We start from the raw sequence: 17,608 nt of genomic DNA, 5'->3' as shown, positions 1-17,608 counted from the left end.
AGATCCTCCCCTTACTAGGGTGAACGGGATCATAAACTGGCATGAAGATCCCCCCTTATTAGGGTGAACGGGATCAGGCTTTTGGGGGGGGGGGGAGGCTGCGATGCCAGGTTGCTGGGGGGGCTTACATTCAGATGCTGGATGTGGTGAGTGAAGGCACCCCTCCCCTGCTGTGTGAGTGTGGGGGGGCAGAGCATCTGTGTGTGTAAGAGAAGGGGGCAGCCTGTGTGTGTGAGAGAGGGGGGAAAGTGTTTGTGTTGCAGAGAAGTTGTGATGCTCCAGGCTTGGGGTGGGGGGAGAGAGAGGCTGCAATGCTCCAGGCATGGGGGGAGAGAGGCTGGGATGCTCCAGGCTTGCGGGGGGGGGGAGAAAGAAGCTGCGATGCTCCAGGCTTGGGGAGAGAGAGGGCTGTGATGTTCCAGGCTTGCGGGGGGCACAAAAACAGGTGGGAGCAAGAATGTGCAACCCCTGACAGGCACACAGGAGCCTGGCCCTGTGAGTGAGTGAGTGGCGGGTGGTGAAGAGAGCGTAAGTGTGTGTGTGAGAGGGAGGAAACCCCAAGAACTCATCATCCTTCCTTAGGGTGAACTGCATAAACTGCATAAACTGGCATGACGATCCCCCCCTTAAAACAAACCAAAACAAACAAACAAAAAAAATTCGTCTTGCGAAGCAGGGGTCATAAAAATTTGTTGTGCGAGTTACCAAACTTCGCAAAATGCTTTTGTTCTGCGAATTTTTCAGTGCGCGAGGCATTTGTTATGCGAGGTACCACTGTATTTTGGTATTTCTATTGATGTAATATAGGATACTGGAATAGCTAGGTACCTGAGGTTCTCAGAAATATAAAATCCTGTTACCTTAAGTCAGGTCACTTTGGCGTTCATTATCTATAACCTTTGACTAATAATTCTTTTGGCTTGCACCATACCCAGGCTAAGTAAGGACATCTGAGAAAGTCCTAAGGAGGTCAATTTTGACTCAATTAATTGGATCCATTTAGATTGAAAACTATCCTGGAAAATTAGTCGGGCAAGTCCATTGGATATCGAACGAAGCCTTAACCAGTATGTAAAGATTGTTATCCATGCTCTGGCCTCTATCTTAATTTGTTCTTAAGTCTCTACATAGAGTTAGAGATACCCCTAGGCATCCCCAACGCTGCCTGAAGAAACTTGGATTGAACACATTCTAGGGTTCTAATATTAGGTAGAGGCCCCAATTGCGCACCATATAGTAATTGGGATAACACTGTAGCTTGAAAAAGCTTGAGGGCTGCAGGAAAATATTGTCCTCCTTTGGTATACATAAATTGTACAATTGCTGAGGAACTTCTCTGTACACTTAATGCTACCTGTTCCCCATGAGCTCTCCTCAAGCCATTCAACTGAAAGGTTACACCCAAATATTTGAAATGAGTTACTTGCTCTATTTTGTGTTTATTAATCCACCAAGAGTGGATCTTTGGTCTTTTAGAAAAGGCCATAATTTTGGTTTTATGAAAATTGATTATCAGAGAGTTCTCTTTACAATATAAAGCCAAAGCCCTCAGAGCTCGTCTGAGACCAATTGGGGTTCTAGAGAGTAGTGCAGCATCATCGGCATATAGCAAAGTAGCTATATGCGTCCCTGCCATTTTAGGGGAATGAAAGTCGCTGTTATTTAGATAGCTCACCATAGAGTTGATGTAATAATTAAATAACAGTGGAGCCAAGATACACCCCTGTTTAACCCTCTTCTGCGAAAGTATATTATTTGTAAGGTGACCCTGCAGACTGCATCTGACCTTTAAAGAAGTGCCTCTGTAAAGAGTCTGGATAAGAAATAACAGGCGCCGATCTATATTGGAATTTCCAAGCTTCTTCCACAGTTTCTTGCGTGAAATGGAATCAATGCTGTTTTAAGGTCTCTAAAGGCAGCATATAAGGCGCTTGTCTTATGTGTGGTGTATTTCTCGATAAGGTGTTGAAGGATTGAACATTGATCAGTGGTAGACCTTACTTCCCTAAAACCTGCTTGTTCTTCAGCCAATACATTACCTTCTTCAAGCCAATCTTTAAGTTTTCCATAGAGATGTCTTGCATACAACTTACTGATGATGTTAAGAAGGCTAATGGGCCTATAATTAAAAGGGTAATCTCTCTTGCCTTTTTTAAAAATAAGGATAACAATTGCCGATCCCCAATTGGCAGGAATATGACAAGTTCTATCAATATAGGAGAATAATGATGCCAAAATTGGGGCCCACCAGTCTAAATTATTCTTAATTGCCTCAGGTGGGATCATATCTTCTCCTGGGGCTTTGCCCAGCTTCAGTTGAGCCACAAGTGCATAAACTTCAGAAACAGATACAGGTAGCCATTGCGGGGTATGTCCTAATTGATACTGCTATCAGCCTCCCCTTCACCTTTATACAAATCATAGAAATGCTTCTCCCATATCTCAGAATGGATATGGCAAACAGGGAGAGAAGGTCCACATTTTGGAGAGTTCTTTATAAGCTGCCAGAAGCAGCATGTGTCCTTTGTTTTAGCAGCCTGTATCAGACCTAACCAAGATTCTTTCATGGCCTTTCTTTTTTATCTGCCAATAGCTTTTTGTATTGTTTTTTCTGCAAAATCAGGTTCTGAGCAATCTTTGGATCAGCACTGAACTTTATAAGCTTGATAAAAGTTGAGCAGGCCTTTTTTGGCGTCAACACATTCCTGATCAAACCAATGCTTAGAGGAGAGGCAAGCCTAGGGCGGGGATCTCGTAATGCTTCTAGTCAAAAGTTGCTTCAGCTTGCTAACTAAATCTTCGTAAAGGTCTAATACCTCTACGAAGATCTCCAAGTAAAAAAGCGGCCTGGATAGATTGCAAAGATTCTGATGCCAACTGTTTGCTTAATTCTTGACTCAATCGTGGAGACCGTCTATGTCGTGAGAATATTCCCCCCTCTAAAGATTGTAGAGGAATATATAAATCTGCACTTCGTGAATGATGTATAGGAAGGTTCAGAGACAATAAAATCAGAAGATGATCGCTAGTAAATTTAGGTATAACCTCTAATTCTTCCAATGCTGGGAGCAAACTAGATGAAACTATAAAATAATCTATCTGACTCATCTTAATTCCAGCCACAAAAGTAAATTCTGCTGGGCAGTCTTTCCCAAAAGAGCCATTCAGAATCTATAAATTGGTTCTTAAGGTCATTTGATTCAGAAGTAAGCCCGCATAATTGGATTTTGAATCTTTAGAGCTGTGTACTAAGGGGAGACCTATTTGTCCTTCGGAAGGTAAGCAAGCCCTTTGTTGGGCATATAACATACAGTCATTTGGGCCCATTCTAGCTTTTAAGTCAGCCCGCAGAACCATGTGTGCATTAGGATACAAAAGGATCAGATTTGCTATGTATTCTTCAAAATCAAGCCACATTTCCCTGGTCTGAATTTTCTTTCTTTGCGGGGGCAGATATGCATTGATTATTAACAGTTCATACTGAGAAAATTGAATCAAAACAGCCATAGCACATAATGAGGTTGCAATCAGCACACACAGTCCCCCTTTATTCTTGCCACGCCCAGAACTGGGCAAAGCCCCCTCAGAGTATGCATGAAAACCATTATATGACAACTCTCCAACAATCCAAGTTTCTTGTAGCATTATAACATCCTTGCTAGCTAAAAATTCTCTTATGGAAGGGTCCCAGGAAGAACCAAGCCAGCCATTCACATTCCATGTTATGAATTTAGCCTTACTTTTACACTGGTCTATTGAATGTCATTGAGAATTTATAGGTGCAGTCTTGGGTAGCTGGATGTTCTCACTCACTTCCATCTCCTTAATTGTTGAATCTATACTTGTCTCAGATGACAGAACAGGAGAGCTCTGAGTGATCTTATTTATCGATTGATCTCCCTGTAAATTTGGTTCCAAAACATAAATTGAACCATTAGGATTTACTATTACAGTGGGGCCATCGACCTGGGCTCCAGCGTTGGTCTGACGGACAGCTCCAGGAGATGCCACAATGGCAGTAGAAGTCAGAAGGCCTGTGGGGGTTTAAAAAATGGCACCACAGGGTTGATTCACAGGCTGTTTTTCCCCACTGTAAGATTGACTAACATGCTCAGGGCCAATGATGGGGGAGAGGAAGAAGCTTGTGATTCTCTGTTGTTTCTTTTCCCTTCTTTCTCAAACTTCCTTCCTCTTAGCAGCATTCTGTGCAAGGGCTTCTCCGCAATCTTTTTTTCTCTTTGCCAGGCATTTGGTTCCTATTTATCATGTTTACAATAAGATTAGAACCGACCTTGGGGAAGAGCTGCCGGCAGAGAGGGGTAGTTAGCCGCCATCTTCCCCTCCAACCGTGGTAACTTATGGGAATGAAAATGGTTGAAAACGGTTGCTAGTGCCGGGCTTCAGGGTCACTTTTTCTTCTCTCTCTAATAAGACTTTTTGGTTGCAGTGCTGGGAGATCATCACAGGCTGAGAGTGGGCGGTGACAGGGGCAGAGAGTGGGCAGGTAGGGTCTCAAGAGGGGGATGGGACCAACAGTGGGTCACCCGTCTCATTACTGGTCATGGCACACAAAAAAGGCAGCATTATGTAAAATAATGCCAAAGTGTCCTGTAAATAAAATGCCTAGCCTGGATGGAAAAGTTCATTGTCTTTAGGGAGAAAAAAACAAATGCTGGAAATTTTTATATGGAGGACAAGGTAGTCTTTAAAGCCAAGTCTAAAACTTGACAAATCCTATGTAGTAGCAGTTCAGAGACTGGCAGCCCAATCCAGAGCTGCCCGGGGCACCCAGGATCAGCGGCACCGAGAAGGGCTGCTGCCAGATCCTGCGCGCCCCGGACTACCGTGGGAGGCACCTCGGGAGAAGGGGACTTTCGTTCCCTTCTCCCAGGTAAGGTAAGCAGCCCAACAATGGTAAAGGTGCTCATGTAGGGTGCCGAGCCCTCCGTGAGCGCTTTGCATCCTGCAGAGCGGAGCTCCACGGACCCGCCTCCCTCTGTCCCCCGGCATGCCCCCCGCGCCTTCTCTCCACCCCACCAGCCTCCCCCCTCCCCAGAATGCCTCCTCTCTGACCCCGCCCCTGCTTACCGTGCCGCGGCTCGGCAGTCCTGGAGACGGCCAAGATGCGGAAGCTGGGCAGCAGATGCGCATCAGTATCAGTAAATGTAAGGTCATGCACATTGGGGCGAAAAAACAAAACTTTACATATAAGCTGATGGGTTCTGAGCTGTCTGTGACAGATCAGGAGAGAGATCTTGGGGTGGTGGTGGACAGGTGGATGAAAGTGTCGACCCAATGTGCGGTGGCAGTGAAGAAGGCCAATTCTATGCTTGGGATCATTAGAAAAGGTATTGAGAACAAAACGGCTAATATTATAATGCCGTTGTACAAATCGATGGTAAGGCCACACCTAGAATATTGTGTCCAGTTCTGGTCGCTGCATCTCAAAAAAGACATAGTGGAAATGGAAAAGATGCAAAAGAGAGTGACTAAGATGATTACTGGGCTGGGGCACCTTCCTTATGAGGAAAGGCTATGGCGTTTGGGCCCTTCAGCCTAGAAAAGAGACGCCTGAGGGGGGACATGATTGAGACATACAAAATTATGCAGGGGATGGACAGAGTGGATAGAGAGATGCTCTTTACACTCTCACATAACACCAGAACCAGGGGACATCCACTAAAATTGAATGTTGGGAGAGTTAGAACAGACAAAAGAAAATATTTCTTTACTCAGCGTGTGATTGGTCTGTGGAACTCCTTGCCGCAGGGTGTGGTGATGGCATCTGGCCTGGATGCCTTTAAAAGGGGATTGGACAAGTTTCTGGAGGAAGAATCCATTATGGGTTACAAGCCATGATGTGTTTGTGTAACCTCCTGATTTTAGAAATTGGTGGGCTGCTGTGAGATATAGGAAGCTGGACTAGATGGGCCTGTGGCCTGATCCAGTGAGGATGTTCTTATGTTCTTATGACCGCGCTAGCCCAGCATCAGCCAGCGCTGGGCTAGCACAGGCAAGAGCCCGGCAGCGAGGCTAGCAAATGTGCCTTACGGCACGTTTGCGACAGTGTTCGGCAGCACAGAGCAGTGCCACCGAGCACAGGATATTGAAGCCTGGTGGTGTTTCATTCAGATTTTTAATGAACTGGTATTTAATGTTGTGTAATTCTATGGGGATGTTAATGCTCATTTAGTAGTGAATGCTCATTCTGTTTAAAGTAATTGATTTTTCTAAGTGCAATTGAGTTTTAGGTACTAGAATTCATTGAAACCTAAGAAAAGCTGATAAAAATTTGCCTTGTGCCACTTAGGTGGGTATTGTTCAAGATAATGGCTTGCAAAATCTACTTTTAAAAGGAATTTTATTATAGGGTCAATATGTTACACTATGAAAAAGGATAAGTTGAATGAAGAATTAAGTAGGTGCAATTAACTGGTGTAGAATGAGGAGAGCAATTATTTGTGAGAGAAGCAGATTGTGCTTTGTGCATGTGTAATGGTATACCCATACTTTACATTAATAGGTTCTAATTTTGCTATATAATATTTGAAAAATAGTGACATCTGGCTTAAGAAGGCTGCATAATGTACATATGTGAGATATATTAATTTTAACATAAGCTTTATAATAGAATAGTAGTTGAGTAATGTACTGTAATGTAATACCAAAAGACTACAAGAGCTGAAGTAAATTGAATTCACTATCTAATCACACCAGTTCAGATGCAAAAGTATTATCTTATACAAGACTGAGCATCAGATTTATTAAAGTGTATTTTTTGTGTGTGTTCACAGGCATCTTCACACTTAGATGAATATAATGAAATGCTGGAATTCATATCGAAATGGATTGAAAAAGCTAAAATCCTGATACATGCTAACATCACATGGAATTCTGCTTCTCAGCTTCGTGATCAATTTATGTCTCATCAAGTGAGTGTAATTGTTACATTTTTTTAGAGAATAGCTGAAAGGCAGTGCACATATTGTTATACCAAAACATAAGAACATAAGAACATAAGAACAGCCCCACTGGATCAGGCCATAGGCCCATCTAGTCCAGCTTCCTGTATCTCACAGCGGCCCACCAAATGCCCCAGGGAGCACACCAGATAACAAGAGACCTCATCCTGGTGCTCTCCCCTACATCTGGCATTCTGACTTAACCCATTCCTAAAATCAGGAGGTTGCGCATACACATCATGGCTTGTACCCCATAATGGATTTTTCCTCCAGAAACTCGTCCAATCCCCTTTTAAAGGCGTCTAGGCTAGACGCCAGCACCACATCCTGTGGCAAGGAGTTCCACAGACCGACCACGCGCTGAGTAAAGAAATATTTTCTTTTGTCTGTCCTAACCCGCCCAACACTCAATTTTAGTGGATGTCCCCTGGTTCTGGTATTATGTGAGAGTGTAAAGAGCATCTCCCTATCCACTCTGTCCATCCCCTGCATAATTTTGTATGTCTCAATCATGTCCCCCCTCAAGCGTCTCTTTTCTAGGCTGAAGAGGCCCAAACGCCGTAGCCTTTCCTCATAAGGAAGGTGCCCCAGCCCCGTAATCATCTTAGTCGCTCTCTTTTGCACCTTTTCCATTTCCACTATGTCTTTTTTGAGATGCGGCGACCAGAACTGGACACAATATTCTAGGTGTGGCCTTACCATCGATTTGTACAACGGCATTATAATACTAACCGTTTTGTTCTCAATACCCTTCCTAATGATCCCAAGCATAGAATTGGCCTTCTTCACTGCCGCCGCACATTGGGTCGACACTTTCATCGACCTGTCCACCACCACCCCAAGATCTCTCTCCTGATCTGTCACAGACAGCTCAGAACCCATCAGCCTATATCTAAAGTTTTGATTTTTTGCCCCAATGTGCATGACTTTACACTTACTGACATTGAAGCGCATCTGCCATTTTGCTGCCCATTCTGCCAGTCTGGAGAGATCCTTCTGGAGCTCCTCACAAGCACTTCTGGTCTTTACCACTCGGAAAAGTTTGGTGTCATCTGCAAACTTAGCCACTTCACTGCTCAATCCTGTCTCCAGGTCATTTATGAAGAGGTTGAAAAGCACCGGTCCCAGGACAGATCCTTGGGGCACACCGCTTTTCACCTCTCTCCATTGTGAAAATTGCCCATTGACACCCACTCTCTGCTTCCTGGCCTCCAACCAGTTCTCAATCCATGAGAGGACCTGTCCTCTAATTCCCTGACTGTGGAGTTTTTTCAGTAGCCTTTGGTGAGGGACCGTGTCAAACGCCTTCTGAAAGTCCAGATATATAATGTCCACGGGTTCTCCCGCATCCACATGCCTGTTGACCTTTTCAAAGAATTCTATAAGGTTTGTGAGGCAAGACTTACCCTTACAGAAGCCATGCTGACTCTCCCTCAGCAAGGCCTGTTCGTCTATGTGTTTTGAGATCCTATCTTTGATGAGGCATTCCACCATCTTACCCGGTATGGATGTTAGGCTGACCGGCCTATAGTTTCCCGGGTCCCCCCTCTTTCCCTTTTTAAAAATAGGCGTGACATTTGCTATCCTCCAATCTTCTGGCACCATGGCCGTTTTGAGGGACAAGTTGCATACCTTAGTCAAGAGATCTGCAACTTCATTCTTCAATTCCTTAATAACCCTTGGGTGTATGCCATCAGGGCCCGGTGACTTATTGATCTTTAATTTATCAATGAGGTCTGAAACATCTTCTCTTTTAACCTCTATCTGACTTAACTCCTCGGTCAGGAGGGGCCGTTCGGGCAGCGGTATCTGCCCGAGGTCTTCTGCCGTGAAGACAGATGCAAAGAACTCATTTAATTTCTCTGCCATCTCTAAGTCTCCTTTTATCTCCCCTTTCCCTCCCTCACCATCCAGAGGGCCAACCGCTTCTCTGGCGGGTTTCCTGCTTCTAACATATTTGAAGAAGCTTTTATTATTCCCCTTAATGTTGCTGGCCATGCGTTCCTCATAGTCTCGCTTGGCCTCCCATATCACCTTCTTACATTTCTTTTGCCACAGTTTATGTTCCTTTTTATTCTCTTCATTAGGGCAAGACTTCCATTTACGGAAGGAAGCTTCCTTGCCCTTCACAGCCTCTCTAACTTGGCTGGTTAGCCATGCGGGCACCCTCCTGGATTTAGTGGAACCCTTCTTTCTTTGCGGTATACACCTCTGCTGGGCCTCTATTACTGTTGTTTTAAGCAGCCTCCATGCACTCTGGAGAGACTGGACTCTTTTTACCCTCCCTTTCAACCTCCTTCTAACCAGCCTCCTCATTTGAGGGAAGTCCGCCCGTCGGAAGTCAAGGGTTTTTGTTAGAGATTTGCCTGGTATTCTTTCCCCAACGTGCACGTCAAAACGGATCGCAGCATGATCACTGTTCCCCAATGGCTCAGTAACGTTTACATCTCTAACCAGGTCCTGCGTACCGCACAAAATTAAATCCAGAGTCACCTGTCCTCTGGTGGGCTCCGTGACTAGCTGATCTAAGCCACAGTCATTTAGCACGTCAAGAAATCCGGTTTCCTTATCGTGACCAGAACACAAATTGACCCAGTCAATATGAGGATAATTGAAGTCCCCCATGATTACAACCCTGTCCTTCCTTGTCACCTCCCTGATCTGTTTCCTCATTTCAAGGTCCCCATCAGATTTCTGGTCTGGAGGACGATAGCACACCCCCAGTATTACATCGCTGCTCAAGCCTGGTAACTTAACCCACAGAGATTCTACGGTGGAGTCGGACCCACCTTCAATCTCTACTTTGCTGGATTCTATCCCTTCCTTAACATAAAGGGCCACCCCACCTCCAACACGCCCCTGCCTGTCCCTCCTGTAGAGTTTATAGCCCGGGATTGCGGTATCCCACTGATTCTCCGCATTCCACCAGGTTTCCGTTATGCCCACTATGTCAATATTTTCCCTTGTCACCAGACATTCCAGTTCTCCCACCTTTGCTCGTAGACTTCGGGCATTCGCATAAAAGCATTTATACACGGAATGCCCCAGGATGGGCTGCTTATTCGCTCCTTTGTCCCCGCATCCTCTCATTGTGCCAAACTGTCTATCACATCCCATCTCCCTACCTTTCCCAATTTCTTCTCCTACCCTGCCTTTGTCTTGTTGTTCTCTAACCTCCCCATCCTCATCCCATAGGGATGAGGAGTCCCGAACCGGATGCCCCTCGGCTCCTGTCGGCCTTCCCCCAGGGATCAGTTTAAAAGCTGCTCTGCCACCTTTTTAATGTTATGCGCCAGCCTATAAAAATATAGGCATACCCCAGCATCCGCAGTTCCCAGGATACTGGGGACGCACTTTAAAAAGGAAAGTAAAGAAAAAAGCTGAAAATAGCTCTTCCTACCCTTGCGTAGCTAAACTGCTGCATTTGGAGGGCTCCAGGCAGTCTTTCAAGTTGCCTGCAGCCTCTTCCTGGTTGCTTGAGGCTCCCCCCTTCACCCAATGTCACATTGTGCTCAGCAGTGCTGATGAGCAGTAGTACTCCCAAGATTTTCCAATGGCATTTTTTTGAATTGGGTGGGATCATTGTGGACTAAATGCAGCTAGGCATGGAAGAGATTATTCTGAGACCTCCTTTGTCTCAGATACTCTAGTAGAACCTTTCAATCCTGCAGGATTTGGAGTTAATAATATTACAGTGCAATCCTAATCTGCCCTGGAGCAGGAAGGCCAGGAGGCCTGCACAACATCCAAGGCAGGATTAGAGCTGAAAGCGGCACAGCCCAGGGCAAGAGGAATCACTTCCTTTTACCTGGGTAAAGCCACAGCAGCTCCAATGGGGCTACTCAGATCTACATTACCTCAAGAGGTGGTGCAAATCCAGGCAGCCCAGGACTGCCCAGGAACAGAGTTAGAATCCGGCATAACTGCCAGATTCTGGCCCCACCTCCCACACCCTGCCCACCTGCCCCTGGGAACACGCACCCTTACCCCGCTCTGAGACTCCTCCCTCCCGCCGCCTCCCCATGCCCCCCCAACCCCTGTGTCGGCAGAGCCCAGCCAATGCAACTCACCCTCTCCCTAAGGCCCACATTGGCGCGGTGTGGCTGGTGCACATCCATGTACCAGCCTATCTCCCTGCTGAGTACTTTACAGCACTTTTATGACACTTGTGGGCTGGCGCAAGGGACTTGTGTTGGCACAAGGGCATGTTAATATTGCACCCTTAATTTTCATGATATAGCTCTTGAATAAAATTGTGATCTTGTTAAAATCTAATATGATAATGCCTTCATGCCAAGATCTGTGGCAGTGTTCAACCATGTGATTTAAAAAGATCAGTATCATAAATTTGGGTGCTTGAATGACTGAGCCTAAAATTTACCTGAATCAGGGTCTGAAAGTGAAAACAAATTCCACTGATTTCTTCCATGCAGGCCATGCTTGAAGAGTCTGGTGAGATCCATGGGGATCTGGAAGCCATGAATGAAAAGATAGAATACCTGGCAAGTGTATACTCTACTGAAGGGATGTCTCAGCAAGTGTCAGAGCTTGGACGGCAAACAGAAGAGTTACAGCATATGATCAAACAGCGATTGCAGAATATTCAGGATGCAGCCAAAGTATGGAAAATGCCCCATATCTAGTTGCTATCTAGAGTGTGTATATTTTTTTTTGTCTTTGCAGTACTTAATAGTGCTGTACCTCTAGGACATTGTCCCCTGGAAAGTTCTATGCAAATCCCAGTGGAACAAATGGGAAGCTGCCATGTACAAGAATTTCTCAGTTTTGTGCCTCTGCCTGGATATGTTAACTTTCAATGCTTTATGCATGTTAGTCCTAGAAAAATTAGATTGAAAAAAAGAATCACTATTTCTAAAAATCCCATTCTCAAATTCCGCTGTCTTTACAGCCCAGGCTTCTGCAGGAGCTCCTCTGTCTCCAAAGGGTATCCCATTCACTTTATAGAGGAAGGGGTAGCTCTGCAGGCGTGGAGGGATGTGTAGTGAATTCCAGTAATAGGACAGCTTCCACGATAGGAAGATCTGCACCAACACCCACATGGAGCTGTGAATCAGGCAGTGGGCTGGAATGGCATCCACAATGTGTTAGAAAATGCATATGATAGTATCAGAGTTGGTGCACATTACTTGCATTATTTACAGTCTTTATGCTGCTTTTTCTTCTTGTTCTATGAATTTTATCTTTCAGGATTTGAAGAAATTTGAAACTGAGGTAAAGGCCCTTCAAATAGCTTTAGAACAGGCCCAAGCCACCCTGACATCTTCAGAGATCGGTCGTTTGAGTCTGAAAGAACAACTCTCTCACCGACAGGTAGATTGATTTCATCATGAATATGCCATTCAGACAAGGATAACTATAAGGAATTAATTCTGTCAGCACTTTTGTTAAAGCTTTTGAGACTGCTAGGCTTAAAGTATTACTTAAATTTAGTGTTAATGACTAGAATGATAAGGCAGACGATAGGATCACCTGCCTTTCCATATCACATTGGGAGCAGCAGGTGTGTGAACCTATCCTCTGATCAGCATATCTTCCTCTCACCACAATCACATGGGAGTGTGGTTCAACAGCACACATCTGAACAGTGCACCAGGGGGAGGGGATACTGAACACATACACCTCTCCCATGTGATGCAGAGAGGCCAATGGATGTGTTGTCATCTGAACTAACCCATAATTATATTTTCCATTTCAAGACAGGGAGTTAACATGCCCTATGTGTCATCTTCATATTCTAGTTAAGGGAAGTAATTGGAGCAATGATTGTAAGAATGGTCCCTTTCAGCACTGGATATATCTAACAATAGACCTGAAGATCATTTTTCTCCAGTATCCGTTATCAATGACACTCTGAAAAGCCATTTCATTGAAAAGCTGATGTCACTTTGATTTCATGGTATTGTTAAAAGAAACATATATTTCAGAGAATGAAGCTATTTCAAAATATAAGCATACACGTTGATTTTCTTTATTTGTGAAGGTTCTTTATTTGTGAGTTCTCGGAACTCATGTGGATGGTAAAAATTGCATTAAAGCAAATCCATTTGAAAAACCATGTCCCTTTGCTAGGTGATTTAAAAACAGCCTTGCTAACCTTTTGTAATGTACACAGAGGCAGTCAATCTCTCCAGGTGCTTAGAAAGGCTTCACTCTGAGGCAGCAATCCCTCCCTTCACCAGGAGCCCCCACAATAAAAATGGAGGAGGTGATAATCGCTGCCATTTACAATACTTTCATGTGCTTAGGGAGAAGGGAGGCATCGCGTGCCTTGGAGTAAAGCTGTTCTAAGTGCCTGGAGAGAAAATGATTGATGGATTGTCAGCCAACTGCCCTCTCTCGCATTAACAAGGCTATTGTCAAATTACTTTTTTCTTTTAATTTAAAGGGCCCTTCTCTTGGTTGAAATAAAAGCACGGGAGAAAAGTCTGTGGATAATTAGGTTATACCTCTGTTCTGCTCTTCAACTGGAACTACCCACTGAATAGTTAAATTGTTTCCAAACTCTTCCAAAATGCCTTCCAGGACTAACCCCCTAAATATAGTTTGCTGATCTAAATCTAAAAGGTAGTGCAAAATCTTGTCAGCAATAAATTGCAATCATAGCATGGAGTGTTACACTCATCACTGCATTTATGATTTTTTAAAAATGTATAGATATTTGCAGTTCATTTTAAGCATGCCCTGCCAGTGCATCATTTAATGGTAAAACAAATAGCTCACCTTTTGAAATTTTATGTTGCTTTCTTAAAAAGAAGATCCTTAAAGTTCATGGCAGTATAAGTTTATGATTGTCCCCATTTTATTTCTAGCATCTGCTGTCAGAAATGGAGTCACTGAAGCCAAAGGTTCACGCGGTCCAGGTCTGTCAGAGTGCTTTACGGATTCCTGAAGAAGTGGTCACCAGTTTATCAATATGTCACACCGCCCTCAGGCTGCAGGATGATGCCAGTCATCTGCAGCACACAGCAATCCAGCAATGCAATATAATGCAGGCAAGTCTAAATTGGGTGTGAAGTTCCTACTTCAACTTCATGCAGTAATGCAAAGAAAAGACAAATATTAGAATATTGATCTTTTTTACATAGATAATGGTGATACTGCCACTGCCAGTATCACTCCCCAACCTCAATCTACCCTCCTCCTTTCCTCTGTATCCTCCCCATTCCATCCACCTCCCTCTTGCCCCCATGCTGACTTGCCAATGCCAGAGTTTCTGTCCAGGCCACTGGTGCATGGTGGTAACCACTTGCTTCTTTTGGCAATGACCCAGCCATGCTGAATGGCATGCTGCATTTTGCGACAGCCACAAAGGACCTTGCACTGCCAGAAAGCTAGTTTCAGCAGCACAGGTCCCTTGTAGGATTGGGCTGTTAAGACTTTCTATAACTATTTTGTCTTTAATGTAGAATATCTAACTTTTCCAACATTTATACCTTGTGTTGAATAATGTTAGAAAAGATTAATTAATGCAGTAGGCTGCAATATTTTTCCATATGCCTACACTATCCTTGTTCTTTCTTTCTCCTTAGGAAGCAGTGGTACAGTATGAGCAATACGAACAGGAGGTGAAACACTTACAGCAACTGATAGAGAGAGCTCATTGTGAGATCCAGGATAAGCCCATTGCAACAAGTAACATCAATGAATTGCAAGCCCAGATTTCACGCCATGAGGTAATGCAACTACCTTATAATGCAAGGCTTATTTCTACTGCATAAAACTTAAAAATCAATTTCCTTACCCATTGCCCTGAACATTATTTCACAAACAGTGAGTTGTATATAGCCTTCTGCAAAGCAACTGTTCCATTGTTGGAAGCTCCTTCTTCTCAGGAATGTGTTGTGCTTAAGAACATAAGAGCCCTGCTGGATCAGGCCAAGGGCCCATCTAGTCCAGTTTGTACGAGATCCCTTCTTGTTTGTAAAAGGATCTCTTTCATAAGTGTAAATTGGCTATGATGGTTCATAGGAAAGAGAAAGTATGGTACTTCTCAACTTCCTGTTGTCATCCTCCCTTCTCAGAATATGTGCAAAGGAAGGCAACTCCTAATGGAAATACCAAGGGGGTGGCCACCCCATTCACCTTAATCATTTTCTGTGGGTGCACTACCATCTGTACTGCCTCCATTCCAGATGCTATGACATACTTCTCAGTGACTCTGTACAGTAATCTGCAGTCCTGTGGGGATCTTGCAGAGAAACCAAAATTATACTATCAGAACTTCACTCTCACACCTCCATCACGCAGTTTGAATGTGATGGTTTAGCACAGGGGTGCCCAGACCCCAGGCTGGAGGCCACTTGCAGCCCTCGAGCACTCCCAATCCAGCCTGCAGGGAGCCCCCAGTCTCCAGTGAGCCTCTGGTCCTCCCGAGACTTGCTGGAGCCTTTGCTGGCCCGATGCAACTGTTTTCAGCATGAGGGTGAATGTTCAACCTCTCGCTTGGACTGCGAGATGAAGGCTCCCTCCACTGCTTGCTATTTCACGTCTGTGATACAGCAGCGGCAGCGCAGAAAGGCCAACCTTGCTTTGTGCAAGGCCTTTTATAGGCCTTGAACTATTGCAAGACCTTCATTCATTATATTAGAGATAAGTTCCATCTCTAATATATTCATTCATGTAAATATATTCAAATTTGAAATGTAAATTCTTTTTTTCCCTGGTCCCAACACAGTGTCAGAGAGATGATGTGGCCATCCTGCCAAAAAGTTTGGACACCCCTGGTTTAGCAGTATGGAGGGATTGTATTCTGACTGCCCGATTGGAAAGATTGAGATAAATCTTTGTCTATGATGGACAATGATGCTAATATCTTAAATATATTTCCGTAAATTTAACAACCACATAAATGCCTTAAGGCAAACATACATTCCACCATTATATTACAAAGTTTGTCTCTACTTCTCTGTGATTCTTCCATTCTCTTCACTTGCTCCTGTCTTAATTATGGAAGTGGTTTACAATAGGAAGTGTTATATTTTTCAAAAAACTGAGTAGTGTGATTAACACATAAGTTTATACTAATATGTAATTACTGGAAGGGGCAAACTGTATTATAGGCAAACCACATGTTAACATTAGTTGTGTGAAAACATGTCTGCTCACAGTGAGTGCATAACTGTCTGGTTGCCTGGGTATGTATTTCATTTTTGCTCTGTATCTTCTTGCCGGCGTAGCTCCTTTTGTTTTTCCATTTGACTGTACAGTCACACAAGGATTTCTTTTGTTTCATCAGGATTCATAGAATCCACTAGGATTCTTTTTTTTCTCTGGGGTGGCATGAAGAGAAAGATTGATCTCTCTGGTGCTGCCCTGAGCGAAAGTATGTGCAAGCGGTTTCTTCTGCCCACTCACTTGTCTTCTCTCTGTGACTAGGACAGCATGGAGGACTGTGCCTACTAGTTGCAGTTCCCACTACCATGGCTCCCAAAGAAAGGTGTGGAGAGGGGCAGAGGTGGAGAGCACTTGACAAACAATTTTCAGTATCAGTTCCTCTCATAATACTGTGGGGCCTTCCTTTTCAGCTAGGGACTCGTCCTCATTCAAACTTTCCTGTAATAAGTGAAAACACTGAGTAAATGCCAGTTAATTTTCTCTGAAATAAATGGGCTATGTCAGATGCAAGGGAGGGCAACAGGATGCAGGTCTCTTGCTGTCTTGTGTGCTCCCTGGGGCATTTGGTGGGCCACTGTGAGATAAAGGAAGCTGGGCTAGATGGGCCTTTGGCTTTATCCAGTGGGGTTGTTCTTATGTTTTTGACTACTACTAGTGAGGTTTTCAGAACTGATGTTGATGAAAAAATTCTGACTTTGAATACATCATAGATTGTAGGAGTTAATTGTACACTACCACTAAATACTTACATACATACATAGCTTGAGTCTAATAAAAAACAAATGATGGTGAAATGTTCCTAGACAATTTACCAGTGCTTCCCAAGCTCCTAAAAGGGAGTTGGGAGCACTGTAAGTTGTTACAGGGTGGGGGTAGGCAGCAACGCAATCCTCAGGATCACACTACTGCTGGAGATGGGAGGGATTTCTTTTACTTTTCTGCAGTTATCACTGAAGTCCTGGGGGATCTGGGGAGCCCTGCGGAGAGCTCCCTGCACCTGCAAACATCTCAAAAAAAAAGAAAAAAGGCACTTCCCGTTTTTGCAATAGAACTGGAAGTGCTCTTTTTTCTTTTTTTGAGATGTTTGCAGGCTTGGGGAGCCCTCCACAGGGCTTCCTGGACCCCCCAGGACTGTAGCACTGGCTGCAGGTAGGTAAAAATATTCCTGGCAGCAGCAGGATCCTCGAGATTGTGTTGTTGCCTTCCCCTTCCCTGCCCCTTAAAGGGTCAGAGACAAGTGGTTCCCTGGCTGATGGGTTTCGACTCACTAGTTTGGGAATCACTGCATTATACAAAAGCATTTTTACCTTATCTGATGCCCCTATGCTTTTACCACTTTTTCAGTATGGGTGCTGTAATCTTCACAAGTGGTTCCAAAGTAATCCAGGTATACATAAGGGCTTCCACCCACAAGGTTTGTCCTGGTGATTTAAATACTACTCAGGATAATAGAATGATGGTCTATGTCAGTGGAAGCCATACATATACCTTGGCTGTGGAGGCAAAACACC

At 44.3% G+C, this 17,608-nt stretch overlaps 1 protein-coding gene across 1 annotated transcript in view; it reads left to right on the top strand.

Moving 5' to 3' along the window:
• SYNE1 (spectrin repeat containing nuclear envelope protein 1) overlaps positions 1-17,608 on the top strand; it is a 314,290-nt gene that overhangs the window by 150,093 nt on the left and 146,589 nt on the right. The window contains 5 exon segments of the mRNA XM_066615722.1: positions 6,795-6,932; positions 11,396-11,581; positions 12,171-12,293; positions 13,793-13,975; positions 14,513-14,656. Of these exon segments, the coding sequence (XP_066471819.1) occupies positions 6,795-6,932; positions 11,396-11,581; positions 12,171-12,293; positions 13,793-13,975; positions 14,513-14,656 (774 nt within the window).

The sequence above is a fragment of the Tiliqua scincoides genome, chromosome 1 (genome assembly GCF_035046505.1).
Source record: "Tiliqua scincoides isolate rTilSci1 chromosome 1, rTilSci1.hap2, whole genome shotgun sequence".
Classification (NCBI taxonomy): domain Eukaryota; kingdom Metazoa; phylum Chordata; class Lepidosauria; order Squamata; family Scincidae; genus Tiliqua; species Tiliqua scincoides.
This window is presented reverse-complemented; position numbering and strand designations above follow the sequence as displayed.